This window comes from Cheilinus undulatus, linkage group 4 (assembly GCF_018320785.1).
Source record: "Cheilinus undulatus linkage group 4, ASM1832078v1, whole genome shotgun sequence".
Lineage (NCBI taxonomy): Eukaryota > Metazoa > Chordata > Actinopteri > Labriformes > Labridae > Cheilinus > Cheilinus undulatus.
The window spans coordinates 1,114,519-1,137,696 of NC_054868.1; the positions used below are offsets into that span (position 1 = coordinate 1,114,519).

Consider the following 23,178-nt stretch of genomic DNA (forward strand, 5'->3'; position numbering starts at 1 on the left):
AGGTCTGTTTACAGGATCTGCTGTGGAGATTCAATCATTCATCATCCTGGTATATTTAAAAATCTAAAACTCAGACTTTAACAGCGTGATTACATAACCTCTGGAGCTGACTGATCAGGAATCTATCATTAAATATGCATGCTCCTCCTCACTGATCTGCTCTGTAGTGTTATTGAGCTGCCAGCCAATCAGCATTCAGCACATCAGAATTATAAATTAGATTAAACTGAAAGGCAGCGCCCTCAGAAAAACGGTTCTATCGTCTGCTTCTGCTGCGGGTCATTTGGTTTATTTATTATATTTATTTTATTTATTATTTATTATATCAGTCAAACTCAACGCGTGGCTCTTCTGTGATGATTTGTGGCTCTTTTATGTCTAAACTTGAAATATTATCCCCCAGGTAACCTTTAAAATGGAAACTTTGTCCATTGCAGGTCACATTGATCAGTCTGTTTCCCACATTTATACAGTTGGCTTTAAGGGTCAACCTTTATTTTTCTCTGTATGTTTCCGTTGCCTTTATATGCAATTTTTTGTCCCTTTTTTAACTTTTTTTTTTTGCCACTCCATGCCTCCATTTCTGTTGCTATTAGTACATTTTTACCACTTCTTGTAGCCACTTTTCAACCATGTTTGCCACTTTAACCCATTTTTGCCCTTTTTCATCAGTTTAAGCCACTTTTATCCTGCTTCTTTGCATTTTTTGCCCATTTAAGCTGCTTTATGCAATTAAATGCCACTCCCCCATTTTCCACCTTTTTCTGCCATTTTAGTGACTTTTCACTCATTTTTTACGCTGTTTGACCACCTGTATCTCAATTTTTTGTGATGTTGCAGCCAGTTTTTGCCCCCTTTTCCCTGTTTTTGCCACTGTTGTCCCATTTTTGCCCCACTTGTTTCCTATTTTTTTGTCCAATTTTGCAACTTCTTTTGGCCATTTTTTTCCTACTCTTGCCCTTTTTCACAATTCTAAGCCCATTTAAACAACCTTTTGCCATTAGATACCACTTGTTTCCTATTTTTTTTTCCATATTTTGCCACTCTTGACTGCTATTAGCTTATTTTAGTCACTTTTTCCTCATTTTTATGCCACATTTTTGCTGCTTTTTGACCATTTTTGCCACCTTTCACTTATTTTCATTGCCACTCTGACCCATTTTTGCCATTATCACTAGGGATGCACGATATTATCGGCCTGATATCGGTATTGGCAGATATCAAAATTTCTGCCGATGTTTGCATCCGATATATTTTGGTCATGGATATCAACATATATTAACTGTAAATTTTGTCCATACATACTGATAAAGTAGTGGAGTTTTAGGCTGGACCAACAGACCTATGTCAATAAAGATCTTTTTCTGTGTTTATCCTCATTCTTTAAACTTAAAAGTGTGTTTTAAGATGAAAAAAGAAGAACACTTTGTTTCTTTTTTCATCCTCAAACCTTGAATTATGTTCTCAGGACTAAATTTTGGTTATGTCAAACTTATTTAAATATCGATATCAGCTAAAATGAATCTATAAATTTCGGCATATGGGATGTCGGCAAAAATTCAATATTGTGCATCCCTAATTATCACCACTTAGACTGTGGCTCTTGTGAAGGCATTTTTCAACAATGCAGCTCTTTGGTTGAGCAGGGTTGAGTAACGCTTTATTTTATGGTCAACAGATTTTTCAATTGAATTGATAACTCCAAAAATCAAGATACAAGCCGTTTCCCAGTGACTAGGGCTGGGCAATTAATCGCAAATTAGATTAAATCACAATATGGCCTGCTGCAATTTAGAAATCACAGAATATTTCTTTAACTTGAAATGTGTCAGAATACCAGTTTCATACTTTTTTTGCAGCAGAGATTTTATGCACATAAATATATTAAATATATTAAATATAAATTAATTAAAATTAAATTAAATATAAATATTTAAGCTTTGTTAGGATAAAAATCCCTGCTTAACTGATGAATATGTTTTTCTGTTTAAAACCAGATCGAAATAAAAATGATCATGCTCTTCAACATAGAAACTGATTTCAAATTTGCAATATGAGCCAAAATAATCACAATGAGATAGGCCTACAGAGCTTAACAAATGTATTAGTCCAGCTGTCATATCTGTCTCAGAGACCATCCAGCATCATGAAGTGCTTTAATGCGAACTCTTTCATTTTCAGTCAGCTCTCCACGTTTTACTATTTTGAACAGGAATGAGGAATTTCAAACTGAGTTCATCTTTTTATACCCAAATTTGAGCCGGCTCAGTGGGCTTCTCTGAGAAGTCAGAAATGAATCAAGCATAACATTCAACCACTAAAACTAATTTTTCTGTTCAGGAATGACAGTAAATAACTATAATTTGACAAATTAATCAAGAAATATTAATGTGCTTTACTATTTTTTCAGTTTTTTTGTAAATCAGTAAATTTGAAAATTCATGGATAACAATAATAATTCTATTTTAGCATTAAAAATATCATTTGGGTTAAAGAGCTTCTACATATTGGTGTATTAACCATTGCAGAAACATCAAAAATGATTTTGGTAATTACCAATGCTGTTAATTTAGGGCAGCTGTGGCAGAAACCTTACTTTGGGTGGTGGTCTAATAAATTTGTTAAGCACTGTAAATATTTAAGTTTTGTTAGGATAAAAATCCCTGCTTAACTGATGAATATGTTTTTCTATTTAAAACCAGATTGAAATAAAAATGATCATGCTCTTCAACATAGAAATTAATATCAAATTTGCAATAAAAGCCAAAATAATCACAAAGAGATATTTGTTTGAAATGGTTTCGCTGTGGCAAAAGGCCACAGGCCGGATTGGAACCCGGGCCGTCCGCTCACATGGGTCGCACCTTAAACCACTCGACCACCTGCGTGCCCCGTACCTCCACTCTTACCGTCTCTCTACAGCCATCCTATCGAGATAAAAAAAGCACAAAATATGATCTAAAAAAACATTGTTGAAGTCCGTGTTAGTGCTCGTTACATACATCCTAAAAAACTGAATGCCAAAATCATCATCAAACTTTAGCGGTAATCATTGAAAATCTGTCAGAGATAGTAAAAACGTGAATCCAGCATAGGTAATTGGGTAATTTGTCTACTTTTTAAAGCTAAACTGAAGTCTGTCAGAGGAGCTGAGCTGGAGTTATAGTCCCAACGTTCTATCACATACACACATCATCTCAGTCCGCCCCCAGCCCTAAAACTCCGGCTCAGCTCCCCCTACAGACTTCAGTTTAGCTTTAAAAACCTACAGATGATTCAGATATTTATGCTGGGTTCACTTCTCTGCTATCTTTGACAGACTTTTAATAGTTCCTGTCAGACTTTTACTGTGTGTGTGTGTGTGTGTGTGTGTGTGTGACAGAATGTTGGGACTCTCTCAGTGAGATCAAAGCTAATGTCAGAGCAAATGTGATTGGTCCTTCCTCTTCCTGTTTCCTATTGGTTGGTTGATCAAAAATCCAAAAGCAGAAATACGTTTAGAGCAGTAGAGGATGTTTTGTACATGAACAGAGAAAAATCTGTTTCAGTTTCACAAACAAGTGGAAGAACTAAGATGAGCGCTTTACTTGTGCGACAGAAATGATTCCATACATCTCTGTTTATCTGTTCAGCGTCGGCTACGGCCACAGCGGGATGGAGAAACCGCCACACAGAGATCGCAGTGTTCCCCGTCTGCATGCCGACGCTGTCAATGATGTTTTCTAAAAATGTTCAAACTGGAAGAATTTTTACAAAGGTGGTGTTTTCAGTGACCTAAACCTCCTTTTGGGTGTACGACAGGCCAAAGCACAGAGAGAAACCTCTCCTCCTACATGAGGATTGATTCCTCTCTGCATGTTTCTGATGCATCCTACAGGAAACGTCCTCTGCATGATGCATTCAGGAACTCTCAGTAGATGTTAAATACTCAGAGAAAAGCAGTTGAAACGTTGACTGTGAGGGTTTTCTGGTGTACATAAGCTGAATCCCAGGGGTGACACGTTCGTCTGAAGCACACGTGCATACAGTATGTCATATTTGTGATGATACGCACACAGAAAACGCTGCTCTGGTTCCTGAAATAAGATATTACATAACGCAGCTCCTGTCTGAGCCAATCAGATCGCAGCGTTCAGCCTGCAGGCTCTTTGCACTTCACTGATCAATTTGGTGTGTCCACTGAGCGGCTGAAGTTCAGCACTCACACGGAGAGCACATACAGTAGAGACATGAACACGGGGCTCAGCTGACGGCACGAGACGAGGAAAAAGGACCAAAAATGTTAGAAAAGGCAGAAACGAGGGAAAAATACCAGAGGGATAAACGAAGGGCACGGGAGGAGAAGGATAGAACCATGGAGGTCAGCAAATCACAGCCCATTGTAAAGTTAATGTGTGATAACTGTACTTTATATTTAACCTGAATAAAAACTGCCCCTACAGAAGCAACAAACATACATTTTATTCGTTTATTATGGTCAAAAATGGGCAGTAAGTATGGTGAAAGATGGTGGTAAAAACTGATTTAAAGTGATAAAAATAAGCAGAAATAAGAGGTGAGAAGGTTAAAGGGTGGCAAAATGGAATAAAAGTTGCAGAAACGGGTAAAGCAAAAAATAGGGGTTAAAAAAGGAAAAAAAGTGTCAAAATGTGAAGAAAAATTGGTGGAAAGTGGAAAAATGTTAAAAGTGTCAAATAATGGTCAATAATTGGCTTAGAGAGGTAAAAATTGGCAGTAACAACAGTGAGAAACTGTTAAAAAATGGCAAAATTGGTGGAAATGAGTGGTAAATAGTGGTTAAAGAGCGGCAAAAAGGGGATAGAGAAGCAAATATGAATTAAGAACAGAAGCCAATGGCAAAAGTGGGCAATAGAAATGGGGAAAAGTTGTTAAAAGGAGGCAAAAATTGGTTTAATGTGAAAACAAATGTGGAAAATATCGGGAACAGTGATGAAAAGCGGTTAAAAAGTGGCACAGATAACTAGCTTAAACAGTGGAACCCAACCCATTCTCTGAGATTATCAGGGGCCTGTCTGGAAACTGGAAACTGTAAAGGACTGGGAGAAGTCTCTGTCTCCATCCTCTGCTCTCCATCAGTCTACAGGTCAGGATGTAAAGAAGATCAGCTGACTCACCACTCTGCCTCCTCTAGTCTGGTTCAGATATTTCTTGATATTATTGTACAGCATCACTCATTCTTACTGACTAAACTTTATCACTAAATTCTGAAACATTTCTGATTTTAGAATCTTAGAAAGTATGAATTATTTTCCCATAAATGTGTGAATTTGTCTGAGAAGTTCTTGATTTTTATTCTAACATTTCCTGTCTCCTTGCACTCACACCATCAGTCCTCTGATTGGCTGAAACCAGAGGAAGTCTCATTTATGGGGTTAATTTAATCCTGCTCTTACTCCTGTTTGACTCCACTTTAACGCGGATAATGATGATGAACCATCCTGTCCTCCAGCTGAAGAAGATCGGTGGGGGCGGGTTCGGGGAGATCTACGAGGCCTTGGACCTGCTGACGCGGGAGAATGTGGCGCTGAAGGTGGAGTCGGCTCAGCAGCCCAAGCAGGTGCTGAAGATGGAGGTGGCGGTGCTCAAGAAGCTGCAGGGTGAGATGGTGAACAAACCTGCTCTGGGCTTTTACTCAGACCCCCTCATAGACCGCTAACAGAGTCCACTTTAGATTCGCTTTAGATCTGGACTCAGGTTTAAACTTGGCACAGTCTCATATGGCTTCAGATTTAGTTTTTGTTTTGTTACCTGATTTAGTTACACATGTTCACCTAGGTGACCCCCTTAATCCCAGTCCAGTCCCTGATTTACCTCCAGTCCAATCCCACATTTAATCCCAGTCCAGTCCCACATTTAATCCCAGTCCAGTCCCACATTTAATCCCAGTCCAATCCCATATTTAATCCCAGTCCAGTCCCACATTTAATCCCAGTCCAATCCCTCGTTTAATCCTAGTCCAGTCCCACATTTAATCCCAGTCCAGTCCCACATTTAATCCCAGTCCAATCCCTCGTTTAATCCTAGTCCAGTCCCACATTTAATCCCAGTCCAATCCCACATTTAATCCCAGTCCAATCCCACATTTAATCCCAGTCCAATCCCACATTTAATCCCAGTCCAGTCCCACATTTAATCACAGTCCTGTCCCTCATTCATTCCCAGTCCAGTCCCTCATTTAATCCCAGTCCTGTCCCTCATTCATTCCCAGTCCAGTCCTGTGGTCTCAGTGGAGCTAGAGGTCTCATACTGACATACTGAAGTGAAGAGCAAAGACATCTGTTGACAGTGTAGTTCTCCTTCTATTAAACATCAGCAGTAGTGTTAGTAGAAGCAGTTTAAAACACAAATACTCAGATTTCAGTGACGGGAACCTTCTTCTTCTTCTTCTCTCCAGGTAAAAACCACGTCTGTAAGTTTATTGGCTGTGGAAGAAACGACAAATTTAACTATGTGGTGATGCAACTGCAGGTGAGTCCGAGCGATTACAGCTTTACTTCCTGATAACCTGAAGTGTAAAAATGTCTCCACGGTGATGGCTGCTGGTTCCCTTGACTGTTTTGACGTTGTTGCTAAGCGACTGTGTGTCGTTGCAGGGCCGTAACCTGGCCGACCTGCGGAGGAGTCAGCCCCGAGGAACCTTCACCATGAGCACCACGCTGCGGCTCGGGAAGCAGATCCTGGAGTCCATCGAGGCCATCCACTCTGTGGGCTTCCTGCACCGGGACATCAAACCGGTACAACCACACTGACCAGTCCTCAGCCAGGATTTAGGGTTCCTTCAGACCTCCCAGTTTATTTTTGATCTGTAAGGGAAGGCTTAGACCAGACTGGTTCAGGACTCCTGCTGAGGTGTAGATTTTGGCCATCATGACCCGTGAAACATTAACATGAGAGGACCTTGGAAAAGTGTTCAATCATAGATTAATCAAATTAAATCACTGTATAGATTAATCAGTATTGATTTAGTTAGAAGCATTCTCCCTCTAATAGATGGTTTAACCTAACATTGAACTCATAGATGGAGGTATTCATTGGCATTTATAAAGCTTTCAACGACATAGAGGAGGGTTTTCATGACACCAGAATCTTAAACTGTTAGATTTTACAACCAAAATATTTAGACTGGTTTTTATTCCACAGCAACTGAAATACAAGTCCCTGGTACCTTCATCAAAGTTCATAAAACATTCCGTCCTTTGCCCTTAAATATGATATCTTCAAAGTCTACAAACATTCCGTCCTCTATCCTTAAATACGATGTCATCAAATATTATTAAACATTCCGTCTTCTGCCCTGTAATATGACAGGATCAAAGTTCATAAATAAAACATTCCGTCCTTTGTCCTAAAATACGATGTCATCAAAAATTATAAAACATTCCGCCTTTTGCCCTATAATATATCAACAAAGATTATAAAACATTCCGTCCTTTGTCCTATAATATGATGTCATCAAAAATTATAAAACATTCCGTCCTTTGTCCTATAATATGATGTCTTAAAAAATTATAAAACATTCCGTCTTTTGCCCTATAATATATCATCAAAGATTATAGAACATTCCGTCCTTTGTCCTATAATATGATGTCATTAAAAATTATAAAACATTCCGTCCTTTGTCCTATAATACGATGTCATCAATGATTATAAACCATTCTGTCCTCTCCCCTGAAATATATACTCAAAGTTCATAAACATTCCGTCCTCTGTCCTTAACTATAATATCTTCAAATTTTATTAAACATTCCATCTTCTGTGCTTAAATAAATCTTCAAAGTTCATAAAATATTCCATCTTATGTCCATACATATGATGTCATCAAAGATTATAAAACATTCCATCTTTTGCCCTTCAATATAATGTCAGCAAAGTTCATAAAACATTCCATCTTTTGCCCTTTAACATGATATCTTCAACATTTATAAACATTCTGTCCTCTGTCCTTAAATAAGATGTCATCAAAGATTATAAAACATTCCATCTTCTGTGTTTAAATAAATCTTCAAAGTTCATAAAATATTCCCTCCTTTGCCCCTTAAAATGATGTTATCAAAGCTCATAAAACATTCCGTCCTCTGCCCCTTAATATGGTGTTATCAAAGTTCATAAAACATTCCATCTTCTGCCCTGTAATATGACGGGATCAAACAAACAAACATTCCATTGTTATTGGGTGGAGGTGTGACCAAAGTCAATACTGTAATAGGAAATAAAGTTCCTGGTACTAACTCAGAGCTGAGTTGAGCTGGTACCTAAATCAGTTTGAGAGTTTACATTCTAAACCCGATGTCTCTGTGATTCTGATCCTGCAGTCAAATTTCGCCATGGGCCGGCTTCCCTCCACCTACAGGAAGTGCTACATGCTGGACTTTGGTTTGGCGCGACAGTACACCAACACCACGGGGGAGGTCCGACCGGTAAGAAACTTTATTCACAACATTATCCCAAACACCAGAGACATGGAACAGCATTTAACGTTCATGTGTTACTGTACAGAAGACCAGTCCTGCAGATGGAATAATCAATATAAATGCTGTAAAAGTTTTTATTTTAGATTTAATTTTAGCAGCATTGACAGCAGAGTCTTAAACATTCACAAACTGATTAGGAAATGCAGGTCAGTAGGTATAAATGGAACGCCCACAGATGTCTTTTCATGCCCTTACCAAGCGGTTCAGCCAGACTGTATTTAATATCTGTTTATTCTGTGTAAATATAGTTTTTATTCATTGGCAGTGTTGGTCCTCCGTACAGACTCGTTTTATCTCTGTTTCCTTTAAGCTGCTGTAAAAACACCTGTGTAAAATAAGGAGCTTAAAAACGAAGGTGTCAGGCAGACGGGGTGTGTTTGCTGCATTGCAGCACCTTTTCACTGCTGCTGTGTGAGAGTGTGGATCAATACCTCTGATCAGACAGTATCGGTATCATCGGATGATGTTAGACGATGCTGACGCTGCCTGAGGGGATTTTCTAGCTTTGAAGGAATTTATTGTGAGAAGTCTAAATAAAGCTCCAGACGCTGTGATTGGTCCACATCTCTCTCTCTATCTCTCCCATTCACTCCTGCTGTCTCTCTCTCCGTCTGAGCTAGGAGTTATTTTTAGATCTGCAAGGACGTGAGCCGCATCGCTTTCCTCCCGACACCCTCCTCCTCTCCTCTGCTCCTCTTCTCCTCTCTCTCCTTTTCCTTCTCCTCTTCTCCACCTTGATTTCTTCTCTTTTCTCCATCTTTGCCATCCTTGTCTCCTCCTCTTCTCTTTGTCCTTTTCTTCATTTTCTCCCTCCTCTTCTCCACACCCCTTGTCTCCTCTTCTTTCTATAGAAAAGGATAAAGGCTCCTGAATTTTTTTTCTCAACACTTTTTTTTCAATACCCTGAGGTTAAAGTCAGACTTCGGAGATTAAAGTTTGAATTCTGAAATTAAAGTCAGAATTCTAAGATCAAAGAATTATAAAATCAAGGATGGAATTTGGGGATCACAGTCAGAATTATAAGATCAAAGTCAGAATTATAAGATCAAAGTCAGAATTTTGAGATCAAAATCAGAATTCTGAGATCAAAGTCAGAATTATAAGATCAAAGTCAGAATTATAAGATCAAAGTCAGAATTCTGAGATCAAAGTAAGAATTATAAGACTAAAGTTAGAAGTATAAGATCAAAGTCAGAATTCTGAAACCATAGAATTATAAAATCAAAGTCAGATTTCTGAGATCAAAGTCAGAGTTCATACTTACAACTCAGAGTTAAAAAAGTAGTTGGATATGATTTAATTTTTTTTTTATATTTAGGAATATTGTATTTGTTTTATTGTAGATTTGTTTTTATCCATAGATTACTCATTGATCCCCAGTACTTTGAATAAAAACCTTTAACTTCCTTCTCTGTTTTTTTAAGTTGAAGCTTTTTTGTTAATTCCATCTTTAATACTGTTTAATCTGTTTTTTTTAACCTCTGTAATTGTATTAAATACATAGTTGTGATTGGTTTGTACTCTGCTCTCTCAGTGCTAATGATAGTAAAGTTTAGTTCAGTGAAATCTATTTTGTGCCCCTAATCCTCTTCTATTTCATCCCATCCTTCACCTCTTCTTCATCTCATTTTACCTCCTTGTCCTGATCTTCCTCCTCCTCTTCTTCATCATGCCCCTCTATTCTCTATCCTCTTTTGTCTTCCTTTAAAGATCCTGTCTTCCATATTGTATCCCCTTCCCCTCTCCCTCATCTTCCTCCCAGTTTGCTCCTCCACTCTGTCCTTGTACCCCACCTCTTCTCTCCATCTCTCCTCTGGTTCATCCTTCTCTTCCTCTCCTTCCTCATTGATGGAATAAATCCACCTTAAACTGCAGTCAGACTGCAGGTGTGTGTGTGTGCATTTAGTTAACGTCTAGTAGTGTTTGCAGTTTTTAAAGATTAAAATCCATGAATATCCCAGTACAAGGACTTTGATAACTGTAGCTGTGGTATCAGACAGGGATCAACAGTCAGAGTTTTACTGGTAAAGATATCACCAGCCCTCCCCTCTACTCCTCCTCTTCTTTTTGGTCCCTTTCCCCCCTCCTCTTTTTCTCTCCTCCTCCTATCCTCATTTCCTCCTCCTCCTCCTCATCCTGCAGTCTTGTTTCTGTTGCAGCAGTGTGATGAATATTTGATGCTCCTGTGTGCATCAGTGGGCGAGAGACCTCTCTCTCTCTTCCTCCTGTTTGCTCTCTCTCTCTCCAGCTGAGTCAGCGTCCGTCCAATCATCAGAGAGGACCACTGCCTCTCCTCTTCCTCTCTCTCTCTCCCTCTCCTCGTCTCATCCCTCCATCTCGTCTCACAGTGACATCAGACAGGAAGTCTTCTCTCCCTAGGGTTTCAGAAATGTCAATGTCTCCTCTGATACCACATTTAAAACTGCAGGGCACTAATTCTAGAGCAACGTGTAGATGCTTTAACCCTGCAGACTGTCTCCAATGGCCCAAGAACATGCTTAGGAGAGAAAAGTGCATTAAAAATCACACACAGACTCCTTTATTAGAGGCGTTTTGGAACAGAGGCGTTACCAGACTGTCTTTATAGCACACTGTTCTGGTCTCATCAAACAGGCGCTGATGAAAGGGAGCAAACTCCTGCACTGTTAAAATCAAACAAAAGCATCTGCAGTCTTTTGGTAGAGTAACGTCGCTCCATGGTCTAGATCAGTGTTCCTCAGCCCTGCTTAACCAAAGAGCCAAACTGTTGAAAAATGCCTTCGCAAGAGCCACAATCTGAGAGGTGAAAAGTGGCAAAAAAGAGTTAACGTGGCATTAAAAATAGGTTAATGGTGGCAAAAATGGTCAAAAATCAGCAAAAGGGGTGGAAACAGGTGAAAATGAGGCAAATTAGATATAAAATGGCAAAAAAAGGAAAAAGTGGAAAAATGGGGAAGAAAAGGGCAAAAAAGGGTGAGAAGTTAAAAAAATGAATTACAAGTGGCAAAAATGGTCAAACCCCCCCCCCCCCCAAACAAAACAGGTTAAAAAAATGAGTGTAAAAGTGACTAAAATGGGCAAAGAGGTAGTAAAAATGGGAAAAGGGGAGAAAAGAATGGAAAAAATGGGGAAAAGAGTGGCATATAATGGCTGTTCAGCTTAATGGGCAAAAAGTGGCAAAAATGGCAAGAAAAAAAAAATTGCAAAAAGCAAGATAAAAGAGGCAAAAAATGGTTAGAAATACTCTCTGACATGTGTTTATTCTGATCATATAAAGGCAAAAATCCCGGGACAGTCACTGCTCTACTCTGCCTGATGGAGTCAGGATGTGTGTGTGTAGGATCAGCTGTTAGCATGTTAGCTGCTGATGAATAAGTCATGAAGAGTAAAAACCTTCTTCTTCATCTCTAAGGACCACAGCGCTCTGATGACTGTGGGTTATTTTAACCTTTCCCTGCAGGGATCAGACTCCATGTTTGTAGTTTACCAGGATCAGACTCCATGTTTGTAGTTTACCAGGATCAGACTCCATGTTTGTAGTTTACCAGGATCAGACTCCATGTTTGTAGTTTACCAGTACCAGACTAAATGTTTGTAGTTTACCAGGATCAGACTCCATGTTTGTAGTTTACCAGTACCAGACTAAATGTTTGTAGTTTACCAGGATCAGACTCCATGTTTGTAGTTTACCAGGATCAGACTCCATGTTTGTAGTTTACCAGTACCAGACTAAATGTTTGTAGTTTACCAGGATCAGACTCCATGTTTGTAGTTTACCAGGATCAGACTCCATGTTTGTAGTTTACCAGTACCAGACTAAATGTTTGTAGTTTACCAGGATCAGACTCCATGTTTGTAGTTTACCAGGATCAGACTCCATGTTTGTAGTTTACCAGGGTCAGACTCCATGTTTGTAGTTTACCAGGATCAGACTCCATGTTTGTAGTTTACCAGGATCAGACTCCATGTTTGTAGTTTACCAGTTTCAGACTCCATGTTTGTCATTTACCAATATCAGACTCCATGTTTGTAGTTTACCAGTACCAGACTCCATGTTTGTAGTTTACCAGTATCAGACTCCATGTTTGTCGTTTACCAGTTTCAGACTCCATGCTTGTAGTTTACCAGGATCAGACTCCATGTTTGTACTTTACCAGGATCAGACTCCATGTTTGTAGTTTACCAGGATCAGACTCCATGTTTGTAGTTTACCAGTACCAGACTCCATGTTTGTAGTTTAACAGTACCAGACTCCATGTTTGTAGTTTACCAGTTTCAGACTCCATGTTTGTAGTTTAACAGTACCAGACTCCATGTTTGTAGTTTACCAGGATCAGACTCCATGTTTGTAGTTTACCAGGATCAGACTACATGTTTGTAGTTTAACAGTACCAGACTCCATGTTTGTCGTTTACCAATATCAGACTCCATGTTTGTAGTTTACCAGTACCAGACTCCATGTTTGTAGTTTACCAGGATCAGACTCCATGTTTGTAGTTTACCAGGATCAGACTCCATGTTTGTAGTTTACCAGGATCAGACTCCATGTTTGTAGTTTACCAGGATCAGACTCCATGTTTGTAGTTTACCAGGATCAGACTCCATGTTTGTAGTTTACCAGGATCAGACTCCATGTTTGTAGTTTACCAGGATCAGACTCCATGTTTGTAGTTTACCAGTACCAGACTACATGTTTGTAGTTTAACAGTACCAGACTCCATGTTTGTAGTTTAACAGTACCAGACTCCATGTTTGTAGTTTAACAGTACCAGACTCCATGTTTGTAGTTTACCAGGATCAGACTCCATGTTTGTAGTTTACCAGGATCAGACTCCATGTTTGTAGTTTACCAGTTTCAGACTACATGTTTGTAGTTTAACAGTACCAGACTCCATGTTTGTCGTTTACCAATATCAGACTCCATGTTTGTAGTTTACCAGTACCAGACTCCATGTTTGTAGTTTACCAGTTTCAGAGTCCATGTTTGTAGTTTACCAGTATAAGACTCCATGTTTGTAGTTTACCAGTACCAGACTACATGTTTGTAGTTTACCAGAATGAGACTCCATGTTTGTAGTTTACCAGAATCAGACTCCATGTTTGTAGTTTACCAGTACCAGACTAAATGTTTGTAGTTTACCAGGATCAGATTCCATGTTTGTAGTTTACCAGTACCAGACTAAATGTTTGTAGTTTACCAGTACCAGACTCCATGTTTGTAGTTTACCAGTACCAGACTCCATGTTTGTAGTTCATCAGTACCAGACTCCATGTTTGTAGGTTACCAGTACCAGACTCCATGCTTGTAGTTTACCAGAATCAGACTCCATGTTTGTAGGTTACCAGTATCAGACTCCATGTTTGTAGTTTACCAGTATCAGACTCCATGTCTGTAGTTTACCAGTTTCAGACTCCATGTTTGTAGTTTACCAGAATGAGACTCCATGTTTGTAGTTTACAAGAATCAGACTCCATGTTTGTAGTTTACCAGTATGACTCAATGTTTGTAGTTTACCAGAATGAGACTCCATGTTTGTAGTTTACCAGTTTCAGACTCCATGTTTGTAGTTTACCAGAATCAGACTCCATGTTTGTAGTTTACCAGTATCAGACTCCATGTTTGTGGTTTAACAGGATCAGACTCCATGTTTGTAGTTTAACAGTTTCAGACTCCATGTTTGTAGTTTACCAGAATGAGACTCCATGTTTGTAGTTTAACAGGATCAGACTCCATGTTTGTAGTTTACCAGAATCAGACTCCATGTTTGTAGTTTAACAGGATCAGACTCCGTGTTTGTAGTTTACCAGAATCAGACTCCATGTTTGTAGTTTAACAGGATCAGACTCCGTGTTTGTAGTTTACCAGAATCAGACTCCATGTTTGTAGTTTACCAGAATCAGACTCCATGTTTGTAGTTTAACAGGATCAGACTCCGTGTTTGTAGTTCACCAGTTTCAGACTCCATGTTTGTAGTTTATCATTATCAAACTCCATGTTTGTTATTTACCATTATCAGACTCCATGTTTGTTATTTACCATTATCAGACTCCATGTTTGTTATTTACCATTATCAGACTCCATGTTTGTAGTTTACCAGGATCACACTCCATGTTTGTCGTTTACCAGTTTCAGACTCCATGCTTGTAGTTTACCAGGATCAGACTCCATGTTTGTACTTTACCAGGATCAGACTCCATGTTTGTAGTTTACCAGGATCAGACTCCATGTTTGTAGTTTACCAGTACCAGACTACATGTTTGTAGTTTAACAGTACCAGACTCCATGTTTGTAGTTTACCAGTACCAGACTCCATGTTTGTAGTTTAACAGTACCAGACTCCATGTTTGTAGTTTACCAGTACCAGACTCCATGTTTGTAGTTTACCAGGATCAGACTCCATGTTTGTAGTTTACCCGTTTCAGACTCCATGCTTGTAGTTTACCAGGATCAGACTCCATGTTTGTACTTTACCAGGATCAGACTCCATGTTTGTAGTTTACCAGTACCAGACTACATGTTTGTAGTTTAACAGTACCAGACTCCATGTTTGTAGTTTAACAGTACCAGACTCCATGTTTGTAGTTTAACAGTACCAGACTCCATGTTTGTAGTTTACCAGTATAAGACTCCATGTTTGTAGTTTACCAGGATCAGACTCCATGTTTGTAGTTTACCAGGATCAGACTCCATGTTTGTAGTTTACCAGTACCAGACTACATGTTTGTAGTTTAACAGTACCAGACTCCATGTTTGTAGTTTAACAGTACCAGACTCCATGTTTGTAGTTTACCAGTTTCAGAGTCCATGTTTGTAGTTTACCAGTATAAGACTCCATGTTTGTAGTTTACCAGTACCAGACTACATGTTTGTAGTTTTCCAGAATGAGACTCCATGTTTGTAGTTTACCAGTACCAGACTACATGTTTGTAGTTTACCAGTACCAGACTACATGTTTGTAGTTTACCAGTACCAGACTACATGTTTGTCGTTTACCAGTACCAGACTACATGTTTGTCGTTTACCTGTATCAGACTCCATGTTTGTAGTTTACTAGGATGAGACTCCATGTTTGTAGTTTACCAGTACCAGACTACATGTTTGTAGTTTACCAGTACCAGACTACATGTTTGTAGTTTACCAGTACCAGACTACATGTTTGTCGTTTACCTGTATCAGACTCCATGTTTGTAGTTTACTAGGATGAGACTCCATGTTTGTAGTTTACCAGTACCAGACTACATGTTTGTAGTTTACCAGAATGAGACTCCATGTTTGTAGTTTACCAGAATGAGACTCCATGTTTGTAGTTTACCAGTACCAGACTACATGTTTGTAGTTTACCAGAATGAGACTCCATGTTTGTAGTTTACCAGAATCAGACTCCATGTTTGTAGTTTACCAGTACCAGACTAAATGTTTGTAGTTTACCAGGATCAGATTCCATGTTTGTAGTTTACCAGTACCAGACTAAATGTTTGTAGTTTACCAGTACCAGACTCCATGTTTGTAGTTTACCAGTACCAGACTCCATGTTTGTAGTTCATCAGTACCAGACTCCATGTTTGTAGTTTACCAGAATGAGACTCCATGTTTGTAGTTTACAAGAATCAGACTCCATGTTTGTAGTTTACCAGTATCAGACTCCATGTCTGTAGTTTACCAGAATCAGACTCCATGTTTGTAGGTTACCAGTATCAGACTCCATGTTTGTAGTTTACCAGTATCAGACTCCATGTCTGTAGTTTACCAGTTTCAGACTCCATGTTTGTAGTTTACCAGAATGAGACTCCATGTTTGTAGTTTACAAGAATCAGACTCCATGTTTGTAGTTTACCAGTATGACTCCATGTTTGTAGTTTACCAGAATGAGACTCCATGTTTGTAGTTTACCAGTTTCAGACTCCATGTTTGTAGTTTACCAGAATCAGACTCCATGTTTGTAGTTTACCATTATCAGACTCCATGTTTGTAGTTTACAAGGATCACACTCCATGTTTGTAGTTTAACAGTTGTTCTCTCTAAGGTCAGATATCCGCTGCAGGTGCTTCTGAACTGTAGAGGAAATGTCCATTAAATAGCTGATGTTATATCTGTTGTATGTGATAGAGTTTCCTCAGGCAGCCCTCATGATATTGAGTCTGTCTTGATACCCGGTCATCAATCGATCAGCTCCCAGTGACCAATGAGCTCAGTCTTCTTTTCTCTGTTGGTTATGTTTCTGTTCATCGTTTTACGTTTCAGTCTTCTTTTTGTTTTTCTTACAGTTCCTTTGGACTTATGATTTTGACGTGCATGCCTCCCGTTTCTCCATCATCTCCATGGTTACCCAGGGATGTGAGTGGTTTCTATAGCAACAGAGGGGTCACAGTTGCATCACCGGCCACCTTCATGGAGTTCAGTTAGTCACCGAGAGAGACCGAGGAGCCGACTCAGGGAAGAGGAGACATAAACAGAACTTTATTAAGCCGTGTATCACAACCCCTCATTCCAAAAAAATTGGGACACTGTGTCAGATGTAAATAAAAGCAATGATCGCCAAATCTCATAAAGCAATATTTGATTCAGAGGACCAAGAAGATGAACAGGATGCTGGGAGTGTCACTTCTCCTACAGAGCTTGTTAGCCTGTTTTATAAAGCAGTGGTAGCAGTGGATGCATAATTTTCACTTGATCTAATTACCTGGCTTGTGTTACATGCAGACAGAGCTTAATTTGTCTGTGCTGCTCTCAGTGTGGAGGAGGCTCTCAGTCAAAACAATCAGAGCAGATGAGGTTAAATATAACAGGGAAGGGAGAGGAAATAATTCTCCAACTTTGTTTAAACATCAACCCTAAAGTACGTTAATTCTCTCAGTTTTTTACAAGAACATTAAACTGTTGTGACATCCCGCTCTGCACACCAACTGCTGCCTTCACGTGTAGGTCAAGAACACGTGAGCTGAAAGCCTTCAGGTAAAACCAACATACATATATGGAGTCATTATTGTTGCAAAACTCAAGTAAAGCACATTTTGATGTATAAGAGAATTATGTATTTATTTGGGGCTCTCACACTTGCAGTGTGTGTGTATGTGATGGAATGTTGGGACTCTCTCAGTGAGATCAAAGAACAAACCAATAGGAACCAAGCACATGATGGGCCAATCAGGTTAGCTCTGTCTGTTGTTGCTATGCTGTTCTCCAGGAGACATTTGCTTTGAGAGTCCCAACATTCTATCACACACACACCATAAAAGTCTGTGACAGAAATCCTCAACAAACATTAACAGTACTTGTTAAAAATCTGTAAAATCCAGCATGAATAACTGAATAATTGGTCTACTTCTAAAGTTAAAATGAAGTCTGAAGGCAGAGCTGAGGTGGAGTGTGTATGTGACAGAATGTTGGGACTCTCTCAGTGAGATCAAAGCTAATGTCTCCTGGGAAACAGCATAGCAACAATGGGGAGAGCTAACCTAATTGGTCCATCCTCTCTGTTTCCTATTAGGGCTGGGCAAATAATCAAAAATTTGATTAAATCACAGAAATCGCAAAAAGGGACAATTTTTCTTTAAGCTGAAATTGAGTATAAAAAGCAGTTTTAAACTTTTTTTTGCAGCAGTTGCTGGTTGTTTTTCTAGGGTTTTATTGTGAAATAATCAGTTGTACTTCTCGAGTTTTATTGGGAAATAATCAGTTGTATTTGCAGGGTTTTATTGTGAAAATCATCAGTTGTTTTTCTAGGGTTTTATTATGAAAATCATCAGTTGTTTTTCTAGGGTTTTATTGTGAAAATCATTAGTTGTATTTGTAGGGTTTCATTGTGAAAATCATTTGTTGTATTTGTAGAGTTTTATTGTCAAAATCATTAGTTGTGTTTCTAGGGTTTTATTGTGAAAATTATTAGTGGTTTTTCAGGGTTTTATTGTGAAATTATCAGTTGTTTTTCTAGGGTTTTATTGTGAAAATCATTAGTTGTTTTTCTAGGGTTTTATTGTGAAAATCATTAGTTGTGTTTCTAGGGTTTTATTGTGAAAATCATTATTTGTCATATCTGTTGGGTTTTATTGTGAAAATCATTAGTTGTCTTCTGGGGTTTTATTCTGAAAATCATTAGTTGTTTTCAGGGTTTTATTGTGAAAATCATTAGTTGTATTTGTAGAGTTTTATTGTGAAAATCATTAGTTGTGTTTCTAGGGCTTTATTGTAAAAATTACAAGTGGTTTTTCAGGGTTTTATTGTGAAATTATCAGTTGTTTTTCTAGGGGTTTATTGTGGAAAATCATTAGTTGTCTTCTAGGGTTTTATTGTGAAAATCATTAGTTGTGTTTCTAGGGTTTTATTGTGAAAATCCTTGGTCATATCTGTTGGGTTTTATTGTGAAAATCATTAGTTGTCTTCTGGGGTTTTATTCTGAAAATCATTAGTTGTTTTCAGGGTTTTATTGTGAAAATCATTAGTTGTATTTGTAGAGTTTTATTGTGAAAATCATTAGTTGTGTTTCTAGGGCTTTATTGTGAAAATTATTAGTGGTTTTTCAGGGTTTTATTGTGAAATTATCAGTTGTTTTTCTAGGGTTTTATTGTGAAAATCATTAGTTGTTTAGGGTTTTATTGTGAAAATCATTAGTTGTCTTCTAGGGTTTTATTGTGAAAATCATAAGTTGTCTTCGAGGGTTTTATTGTGAAAATCATTAGTTGTCTTCGAGGGTTTTATCGTGAAAATCATTAGTTGTCTTCGAGGGTTTTATTGTGAGAATCATTAGTTGTCTTCGAGGGTTTTATTGTGAAAATCATTAGTTGTCTTCGAGGGTTTTATTGTGAAAATCATAAGTTATCTTCGAGGGTTTTATTGTGAAAATCATTATTTGTGTAGGGTTTTATTGTGAAAATCATCAGTTGTCTTCGAGGGTTTTATTGTGAAAATCATCAGTTGTTTAGGGTTTTATTGTGAAAATCATCAGTTGTCTTCGAGGGTTTTATTGTGAAAATCATCAGTTGTTTAGGGTTTTATTGTGAAAATCATTAGTTGTCTTCGAGGGTTTTATTGTGAAAATCATTAGCTGTTTTTCAGGGTTTTAATGTTTTTGCTGCAGAGATGTTGTCCATGACATATCATGCAATCATTAAGGTGCCATTTTTTTGGAATAGTCTACTAAACAATCCTCCCTTCATTTTTGTACTTTTTTCTCATTAAATATGAGAATGACAAAAACCCTTCAATGCAACATTCATATCCAATTTGCATTACGATTCAAAATCATCAGAATTAAGTTTTTACAGAAACTTTCAGCCATAATAATCAAATCGCAATATTGGAGAAAAGAATTGCAATTCGATTATTTTCCAAAATTGTTCAGCGCTGTTTCCTATTGGTTGGTTCATCACATCAAAGAGCAGAAGACCTTAGAAGGCAGAGAACGTCTCATACGCCACAGAGGAAATCTGAATGTCAGTTTGACAAACGAGCAGAACCAACCTGAATGAGAGGAGAATGTTTGATAAGGACGTTTGAGCGGGATCAGAGAAACTCTGAGCACACGGAGAAAGTTTAGAGCGTGAAGGCAGCAATCTGACCGTAAAAACGTGATCACGACTCCTGAGTGTTTGATGGCGGCCGTGTCGCTGCGCTGTGACCCTCTACTCATGCTTCTGTTTGTGTTTTTATTTCTTTATTTGTGTGTTTTTGTTTACTTTGAATCCCACAGGAAGAAAAGCAGGCTTCATCATGCTTCAGATGGGACCATTACTAAAGGTGTCATTATTCCAGGGCTGTTAGTCTCTGTAGAGTTCTCATGTTATCATAGACATGTTTCTACATTCACAGCAGCACAGAGGGTCTGTGAGCCTTCAGTATCTCCACGCCAGTTCATTCTGAATCTAAATTATGGCAGGAAACAATCATCATGAGAAAAAGTATGAGCAGAACAGCAGTTTTTATTTTTATGAATATTTCCTGCTAATTCTACTAAACCGGATATAGTAAAAGTTATATTTTATATTTGTATTTTTAAAATTTTGGGAATTTGGCTGGAGTTTTTTGGGGGGCAGAAGGTCCCATGGTATTTTCAAGAATATCAAGGAAATTTCAGGGGTTTTTTTAAATGTTTGAGGGAATTTTCTCTAATTTCCAATTTGAATTTAGGGGCATTTATTTGTATTTTAATGGGAATTTTGTAAAAAGGGGATATATACATTTAAATCTACATGGAATTTTACGGTAATTCTTGACTGGAATTTTGAGGCTTAATGAGAAAGTTTCATTGAAACATTTTGGGACTATTTGAAGAAATTCTGGTACTTTTGAAACCAGAATCAGCTTCATTGGCAATCACTCTATGAGTAACTCTGGTATTGAATTGAATCTGAAGCATTTGTTGAATCCTCTGGTGAAGAGAAGAGCCAGGCCTCTCTGTGCTGCTCTGGTTTTTATTTAGAGCCTTTTTGTCAGTCTTTGAGTGTGTTGAAGTCTGTTTTTGGGACTGACGTTTCCTGGTCTTTGTGCCCAGCCGAGGACTGTGGCGGGTTTCAGAGGGACGGTCCGCTACGCTTCAGTCAACGCTCATAAAAACAAGGTCAGTGGTTTCTACACCAAACACGAGTGCTGCTAACCAAATATCATTAAGATAACGAACATGACCAACTCAACTCTGTTCAACAGGAAATGGGCCGCCATGATGACCTGTGGTCGTTGTTTTACATGTTGGTGGAGTTTGCTGTGGGACAGTTACCGTGGCGGAAAATCAAAGACAAGGTCAGACCCCGTTTCGTAGAAACATCACAGATATCACAGATATAGAAAAGAATTAATTCACAACAATAGTCCAGTGTCACTTCATAGTCTCTAGAGGGACTACGCCCCCTACTGGATGAAAACCAGCCCTGAGTAAATGTATCTCTGTTGTTTTATTGTGAAAATCTTTAGTTATATCTGTGGGCTTTTATTGTGAAAATCCTTACTTTTATATATCTTGTTTTATTGTGAGAATTTTTCGACATATCTATAGGATTTTACTGGAAAAGTCATATCTATGGGGTTTTATTATGAAAATCAATTATTTGTATGTGAAGGGTTTTATTGTGAAAATCATAAGTTGTATTTGTAGGGTTTTATTGTGAAAATCATAAGTTGTATTTGTAGGGTCTTATTGTGAAAATCATTAGTTGTATTTGTAGGGTTTTATTGTGAAAATCATTATTTGTATTTGTGTCATATTGTGAAATTCCTTGGTCATATCTATTGGGTTTTATTGTGAAAATCCTTAGTCATATCTGTTGTTTTTTAATTGTGAAATTCCTTAGTCAGATCTGTTTAATTTTATTGTGAAAATCCTTGGTCATACCTATTGGGTTTTATTGTGAAAATCCTTGGTCATATCTGTTGGGTTTTATTGTGAAAATCCTTTGTCATATCTGTTGGGTTTTATTGTGAAATTCCTTGGTCATATGTGTTCGGTTTTATTAGAAATTCCTTGGTCATATCTGTTGGGTTTTATTGTGAAAATCCTTGGTCATATCTGTTGGGTTTTATTGTGAAAATCCTTGGTCGTATCTTTTGGGCTTTTATGTTAAATTCCTTGGTCATATCTGTTGGTTTTTATTGTGAAAATCCTTGGTCATATCTGTTGGTTCTTATTGTGAAATTCCTTGGTCATGTTTGTTGGGTTTAAATGTGAAAATCCTTGTTCATATCTGCTGGTTTTTATTGTGAAAATCCTTGGTCATATCTGTTGGGTTCTATTGTGAAAAATCCTTGGTCATATCTGTTGGGTTTTATTGTGAAATTCCTTTGTCATATCTGTTGGGTTTTATTTTGAAAATCCTTTGTCGTATCTGTTGTTTTATTGTGAAATTCCTTCATCATATCTGTTGGGTTTTATTGTGAAAATCCTTGGTCTTATCTGTTGGTTTTTATTGTTAAATTCCTTGGTCATATCTGTTGAGTTTTATTTTGAAAATCCTTGGTCATATCTGTTGGGTTTTATTTTGAAAATCCTTGGTCATATCTGTTGGGTTTTATTCTGAAAATCCTTTGTCATATCTGTTGGGTTTTATTGTGAAATTCCTTGGTCATATCTGTGGGGTTTTATTTTGAAAATCCTTTGTCATATCTGTTGGGTTTTATTTTGAAAATCTTTTGTCATATCTGTTGGGTTTAATTTTGAAAATCCTTGGTCATATCTGTTGGGTTTTATTGTGAAATTCCTTGGTAATATCTGTTGGGTTTAATTGTGAAAATCCTTGGTCATATCTGTGGGGTTTTATTTTGAAAATCCTTGGTCATATCTGTTGGGTTTTATTTTGAAAATCCTTTGTCATATCTGTTGGGTTTTACTGTGAAAATCCTTGGTCATATCTGTTGGGTTTAATTGTGAAAATCCTTTGTCATATCTGTTGGGTTTTATTGTGAAATTCCTTGGTCATATCTGTTGGTTTTATTGTGAAATTCCTTGGTAATATCTGTTGGGTTTAATTGTGAAAATCCTTGGTCATATCTGTTGGGTTTTATTGTGAAAATCCTTGGTCATATCTGTTGGGTTTAATTGTGAAATTCCTTTGTCATATCTGTTGGGTTTTATTGTGAAATTCCTTGGTCATATCTGTTGGGTTTAATTGTGAAATTCCTTTGTCATATCTGTTGGGTTTTATTGTGAAATTCCTTGGTCATATCTGTGGGGTTTTATTTTGAAAATCCTTTGTCATATCTGTTGGGTTTTATTTTGAAAAT

General features: G+C 37.9%; 1 protein-coding gene across 3 annotated transcripts in view; it reads left to right on the forward strand.

Annotated features, from left to right (window-relative positions):
* ttbk1a (tau tubulin kinase 1a) overlaps nt 1-23,178 on the forward strand; it is a 77,071-nt gene that overhangs the window by 16,398 nt on the left and 37,495 nt on the right. For 2 of the 3 annotated variants that reach the window (XM_041785236.1, XM_041785235.1), the window contains exons 3-8: nt 5,471-5,618; nt 6,416-6,489; nt 6,615-6,755; nt 8,334-8,438; nt 20,960-21,025; nt 21,112-21,204. In XM_041785236.1, the coding sequence (XP_041641170.1) occupies nt 5,471-5,618; nt 6,416-6,489; nt 6,615-6,755; nt 8,334-8,438; nt 20,960-21,025; nt 21,112-21,204 (627 nt within the window). Of the gene's footprint in view, nt 1-5,470; nt 5,619-6,415; nt 6,490-6,614; nt 6,756-8,333; nt 8,439-16,736; nt 16,807-20,158; nt 20,206-20,959; nt 21,026-21,111; nt 21,205-23,178 lie in introns of those variants that run through there. The other variant, XM_041785237.1, reaches the window with a different exon arrangement.